Here is a 7,332-nt window from a genome sequence, read left to right on the forward strand (position 1 = left end):
TAGAGAGGAAGCAAAAACACCTTCTTGAAACAGCTAGGGCCCTCTTTTTCCAATCTAAATTACCTATGAGGTACTGGGGGGAATGTGTCCTAACAGCTACATACATCATTAACAGACATAAGCACCTTCTTGAAACAGTTAGGGCCCTCCTTTTCCAATCTAAATTACTTATGAGGTACTGGGGTGAATATGTCCTAACAGCTACATACATCATTAACAGATTACCTGTCACGCCCCGAGCCTACACCCTGGGCGGGACCGGCACTCGGAGACCAGTGCTGGCCCCAAGCGAACCCTTGGCCTGGCGTTCTTAACTCAGCGGAAACCTGACTCAACAGAATAACTCAATGCCATGCAAAGACATAACCAACTTAACTGATAAAAGGACAAGTTTGAGCCACGGGCAACACCACACATATTTGTTGGCTATCCTTTCAATACAAAAAGGTTACAAGGTTTTGGATTTAGCTACCAAAAGAATTCATGTGTCTAGGGATGTTGTTTTCCATGAATCCATCTTTCCCTTTGTAATTGCTCCTGTTGGCTCCAGTTTTGCTTCTGTTTTGAATTTAATTGTTAATTATTCTACCAACTTACCTAGTCTGTCTAGCACAATCAACATTTTTGATACTGATGATTTACTGGATACAAATACACCACATCAAGTCACAGATAACCAAGTGACCCTTAACACTGCAGCCCCAAACATCACCACTGCACCATCCATACCTGCACCTATTTCATCATGTGATGCTCTACATTCCCCTAGAAGAACCACTAGGTCCTTTCATACCCCCACTTATCTAAAAGACTACAACTACACTTTACCTAACCTACACTCTTCTACCTCTGCTGCATCAAGCTCACACCCACACCACTCTCTCACCTCTTTTGCCACTAACCATGACAGTATTTGCTTCACTTCTTTTTGTCCTGATAGCTAGCAGTTGGTTGAAAACATTACACATGACTGTGAACCTTGTTCATATGAAGAGGCAATCTTGTCTCCTGCTTGGCAGAAGGCAATGACATAAGAGTTTGAGGCATTATATGCCAACAATACTTGGGAATTGGTACCTCTGCCCAAAGGGAAGAAATCTATTGGTTGTAGGTGGGTGTATAAGATCAAACACAAGGTAGATGGGAGTGTGGAAAGATTCAAGGCAAGGCTGGTACTTAAAGGATACACTCAACAAGCTGGGATAGACTACACTGAGACCTTTTCTCCTGTGGTTAAAATGACCACTGTTAGAATATTGATCACTTTGGCTGTTAAGAAAGGCTGGAATTTGTATCAGCTAGATGTCAACAATGCCTTTCTTCATAGTGATTTGAATGAAGAAGTGTATATGACATTACCACAAAGTCTTATGGTAGATGGTAATACATGGTGTGTAAATTGAAAAAATCATTGTATGGCTTGAAACAAGCTAGTAGACAATGGTATGATAAGTTGACAAGCAGTCTTTGTTCTAGAGGATACACACACTCAAATAGTGACTATTCACTATTTTATAAAAGAAAAGGATGCTCTTCTTTGGTCTTTGTTGCAGTTTACGTTGACGACGTAATCTTGATTGGGACTGACCTAGAAGAAATTGACTCCTTAAAGTCTTTTCTACATGATCAGTTCAAGATAAAAGATTTGGGCATATTGCATTATTTCCTTGGGTTAGAGATATTGTATAGGCCTGATGGTGCTTTGATTTCACAAAGAAAGTTCACCAATGATCTTTTGAAGGAATTTGATTGTTTGAATTACAAGACTGTTGCATCACCACTGGACTGTATTGTAAAATTGCAGGCTACTGATGGCAAGTTGTTGCCTGATCCTACTCTTTACAGAAAATTAGTAGGTAAGCTTAATTTTCTCACAAATACAAGGATGGATATATCTTATAGTGTACAGCAGCTCAGTCAGTTCATGCAGACTCCTAAAGAATCACACTTGAAGGCAGCTTACCATGTTCTCAGATACTTGAAGCAGGATCCTTCATTGGGCATTTTTATCTCCAATACTCATGCACTCAGTGTCAAAGCTTTCTGTGACTCGGACTGGGCAGCTTGCCTTGATTCAAGAAAGTCAGTTAGTGGTTATCTAGTCCTTTTGGGTGATAGTCCCGTTAGTTAGAAGTCCAAGAAGCAAGCAACAGTGTCCTTGTCCTCTGCAGAAGCAGAATACAGAGCTGCAAGACAGGTGGTAGGGGAATTGGTTTGGCTTGAGAGGTTGCTGGCTGAATTATCAGTAAATTGTCATTTGCCCATACAAGTTTTTTGTGATAGTCAAGCAGCTGTGCATATTGCCAAGAATCCAGTCTTCCATGAGAGGACTAAACACATAGAAATAGACTGCCATTTTGTCCGAGATAAACTTCAAGAAGGTCTAATTTCACTTCACCACATTCCTACCGAATCCCTGTTGGCAGACATCCTCACCAAGGCCCTCATTGGGCACACTACTTTATTACGCAAGTTGTCTGTAATTCATCACCTCCAAACTTGGAGGGGGGGGGGGTGTTGAGAATATAAAGTATGAAAATTAGTTAGTTAGTTGATGAACAGTAAAATTAGTTAGTTAGTTGGGAACAGTAAAGTTAGTTAGAATTCAGTTAGAATCAAGTTTGTTGATTAGTGATTTTGTATATATATCTCCACATTGTAATACTTGTTTTTCTAATTCACATTCAATAAAAGATATTTCTTCTCCATGAGTTTTTCTCTCTCGATTGCTCTCACTCTCGAACTAATGAGTTCTCCATTAATGGAGTTTGGGAGCTCACATTGTTGATTTTATCACGGTCTGTATCATTGCAACGGTTATGAGGCTCCAGTTAAGAAGGATATTCACGATAAATTATTGCTTGTTAACGTTTCTGCATTTGTTATCTTCGTCAAAAGTTGAAACCTAAAACTAATTTCGTCAAAATATTGTCATAATCAACTATGCTTTAGGATTTTTCCCTGATTTTCTTATTATATTTTACTTTTTTTCTTAACAAAAATCAAAACATTATCATAATTGCTTTTATTTTTCTAAAAATAATAATATAATTATGTTCCATATTTGATTATTCTTTCCTTAAAAGAAAATGTTTGGAGATCTATAAATCCTTATTCTCATAGCATAATATACTAGAATCCAAGACTTTTGTTTATGAGAAATTTTACAATTTTTATGTTTTTAATTAGCTTTTTAAAAAAATATATATAGGTCAATTGGTCATATCAAATATATAATAATAAATGTTTTTTTAATATAATTTTATGTATACTCATATGATTTGCAATTATAAGTTTGTAAATCCTCACTATCCCGGCCGGGAGAGGCTCGATACCAGCTAATTTCAGGTGACGCCTTCCTGGAACCGTCTATGCCCCGCCAATCCCGGAGTCGAGGAGCTTGGCCGGGATATACCTTGTAAATAATAGATTCCGTCGTCACTTCAACTAGCTAGCTGGATGCAGATCAGAATGCTGCACGGGTTTCAATGTAATCAAAACGCGATCAACTTTATGAAGCACCCTTTTTTGACATTTTTGTTTTTGCAGCTGCAGGATTTCAAATTCATCCGGATTACCTCCTACGAGACTCATAATTGTGTAACTACTTTTCAACACAAGATGACCCACCACTTTTGACAAATTACACATTTTTGAAATAAAAGATGACCCACTACTTTGACTTAATTTCACTAGACCATATGACATGTACAGTAGAGATATTAATCATGTAATGGTTTTTTTTTTAAAAATATTTTAGTTTTTAATTCAATGTTTGATACCTGCATTTAAATGTTCTCCTTTCTTTAGAGTGAGTTGGTTTTGAATGAAAGCAGATTTCATCGGGATGGATATGGGGTCTGGATCGATTATATTTGAGTTCGCACGTTATAGGATTTCATTTTGGAAAAAGACGTTTCTTATCAAAGATTTTTTAATACTCATGGCTCGAATTCGAGACATCTGGTTAAGAAAAAAAATAACTTTATCCACGGCACCATATCATTTGATGCATGGCAATCATGTAATTTTATTACTTTCTCCATTTTAATTTATTTATTTTGAGAATCAACTAAATATTTTTTTTTAACTAAAATATTTGCATTTGTATTTTATGTTTAATCATTTTAAGATATTAGTTATTGTAATTTAAAAATCTTTATGTTTGAATTTATGTCACATAGGGGGATAGAAGTAGAAGATTTCCTCATACATAATTAAACTACACTCCTTTCCACTCCAACCTCTAGCATGTCTCTCTTTTGTAGTCTTGTGTTGCCCCTCTTCATTCTCCTCCCTCTTATTAGCTACAATGTTTACGGTGTCGGAATAAATTATGGGACTATCGGAAGCAATCTCCCTTCACCGAAAAAAGTAGCTCAGCTACTTCAATCCACAATCTTCGATAAAGTTAAGATCTACGATACCAATCCTGAAATCCTTGAAGCTTTTTCCAACACCGGCATTGATCTCATTGTTGCTGTTGAAAATTCCCACATCAGAAACTTAAGCGCAACTCAATCCAATGCGGATAAGTGGTTCGTTACTCGTATATTACCTTTTATTCCTTCCACTTCCATCGTCACCATTGCCGTTGGAAATGAGTATTTAACCGACGATCAATTATTAGATCATAACGCATTACTCCAAGCAATGCAAAATCTGCATTCAGTTTTACTATCACGCGGATTAGACCGCAAAATTAAAGTGTCTACACCACATAGCATGGCTGTTCTTGCTTCTTCATTTCCACCATCTTCGTCTACATTTGCTACCACTCTCCTTCCTGTTATGACTTCTATTGTCGCGCTTTTAGCTGATACAAATTCCCCTTTCATGATTAATGCTTATCCATATTTTGCTTACCGGGACAATCCCAGTATGGTTAATTTAGAATACGCGTTACTGGGTAACGCGTCTGGGGTACGTGACCCTAAAGGTTACGTATACAATAACATGCTAGATGCACAAATTGATGCGATTAGATCAGCAATCAATGCATTGGGATTTGGGAATCGGACTATTCAAATAGTGGTATCAGAGTCAGGATGGCCATCGAAAGGAGATGCATCTGCAACTAATGAAAATGCTAGAACTTATAATACTCGATTAATTGAACGTGCTCAGTCGAATAAAGGTACTCCGATGAACCCTAAAGATCGAATCGATGTTTTTGTGTTTGCGTTATTCAACGAAAACAAGAAACAAGGAGGAATTAGTGAGAGGAATTTTGGGATTTTCAACGGGGATGGAACGAAGGTTTATGATGTGGATTTGAGTTGTGAATTTTGTAGTAATGAGAAATTTGGAGGGAAAATAGAGTCGTCTTTGTTAAGAAGTCGTGGACCTTCAGTCTGGTGTGTGGCTAAGCCGCATGCGGATGAGAAGGTAATACAGGCTGTGCTTGATTTCTGTTGTGGGCCTGGGGGCGTAGACTGTAGAGAGATAGATGAAAATGGAGACTGTTTTCAACCTGATAAAGTTTACGCTCATGCATCATACGCGATGAACGCGTATTATCAGATGCATGGGCGGAATTATTGGAACTGTGATTTCAAAGGAACTGGTCTTGTTACATTCAGTGATCCAAGTAAGTATATATATATATATATATTTGGTATTGCTTGTTTCTTAATGTACATATATATACACATTTAGTTTATTGTTGGAATTTAATTAGAATAATTAAGGTTGGAGTAGAAAACTCAAAATGATTAGGATTTAGTATTTGTAAGTTTATAATAGTTTTGTTTTTGGTTAGAATTTGTAGTCAAAATCCAGGAAGACATTTGTCAATTTATAAGCAAAGTGGCAAAGGTTTCTTGGTATTATGTATAAACATGCCCTTTAATTTGACCTTATTTTATATTTATGCCCTTCAATTTTGAATGTGCACAAGTAGATACTTAAACTTATATAAATTTGAACAAGAAGATACATCAGTCTTATGTGGCATTATACATGTAGGATACCACGGAGGACACAAATTATGATGTAGGATGTCACGTCGGACGTGTGCGTCTATTTGTTCAACTTTATATAAGTTTAAGTGTCTACTTGTGCACATCCAAAGTTGGAGAGCATAAATGTAAAATGAGACCAAGTTAGAAGACAGATTTATGTATTATGCCTAAATCATACTTGACCTTGTTTGGCATGAACCCCATTACTATACCTCCAATTTTGGGTTTACACATGTAAATATTTAAACTTGTATAAAAATTGAGCAAATAAACACATACTTCCTATATAGAATAATTCATATAGAACATAAATTGTCGCCTAGGACACGTGTGTTTATTTGTGCACACTCAAAGTTAGAGTGTTAAATGTCAAATGAGACCAACTTAAATAATACGTTTATGTATTATGTCTAAATAAAAGTATATGCTAACTATTTTTATATTGTGAAGAATTGTAGAGAGCATTTTAAATTCATTAGTTCATGAATAAAACTTTTCCATCATTTTATTTTGATCAATAGTTAATCAGAATTATATTTTTCTTTGTTTTGACCTATATATCTTGTTTTTGTTTTTAATCAGGTTATGGAAAATGCTTCTATTCGCATCAGTGACAATATGGAATCAGAAAGGGAAGGGGTGTGAGATCTGAAAGCCTTTAATTTGTTACTCTTGAACTATAGTATAACAATTTTATGTAATTCCCCTGCCATCATGAATTAAAGTTTTACTCTTTTGACTAGAAATTAAACCCCACCATAATATAATTTATAATTTTACTGCAGTAGTGGGAATATCTTTTCCCACCAACAAACTACAAAAAGTCATTTTTACTGTTGTTTGAATTGCTTAAAAAAAGAAGCTTTTAAGTCAAATTGAAATAATTTTTAAGTCAAAAAATAAAAGTAGGGGAGACTTATTTTTGGTTTTTGACTTATTTTAAGTCATTTTAAATTTATTTTAAGCCATTTTTGACTTTGTTAAACACTTTCTAACCTATTTTTAGTCATTTTTGACTTATTTTAAATTATTTTTTATATTTGCCAATCACTTCCAAAAAACTAACTTAAAAATAGATTTGATCAACTTTTAAGTCTATCCAAACACCTTCTTACACATCAACTCAAAAAGTTGGGGTCCTTTAAAATGATTTAAATTTGATTATAATGTGCAATAGAAATAAATATGAGAAAATCTCTATTGACAACAATAGTTAGAACAAGCTCTCCCTAAAATTAGCATTTTGTAAAATTTGTGCAAAAATACGATCCATTTATGAGTAGAGCAAAAAAATAAATAGTATAAAAATTACCCGTGATAAACATATATGCTTAATTGCTTAGTAATTGTTAACGTTGGAAAATTTGAT

General features: G+C 35.2%; 1 protein-coding gene across 1 annotated transcript; it reads left to right on the forward strand.

Annotated features, from left to right (window-relative positions):
- Positions 1-4,251: 4,251 nt before the first annotated feature.
- On the forward strand, positions 4,252-6,577 carry LOC102595860 (glucan endo-1,3-beta-glucosidase 12-like). Its single transcript, NM_001318636.1, is given in 2 exon segments — positions 4,252-5,590; positions 6,546-6,577. Coding segments are annotated over 2 exon segments (1,371 nt in total).
- Positions 6,578-7,332: the final 755 nt, after the last annotated feature.

The sequence above is a fragment of the Solanum tuberosum genome, unplaced genomic scaffold (assembly GCF_000226075.1).
Source record: "Solanum tuberosum cultivar DM 1-3 516 R44 unplaced genomic scaffold, SolTub_3.0 scf00078, whole genome shotgun sequence".
In the NCBI taxonomy this organism is placed as follows: Eukaryota; Viridiplantae; Streptophyta; class Magnoliopsida; order Solanales; family Solanaceae; genus Solanum; species Solanum tuberosum.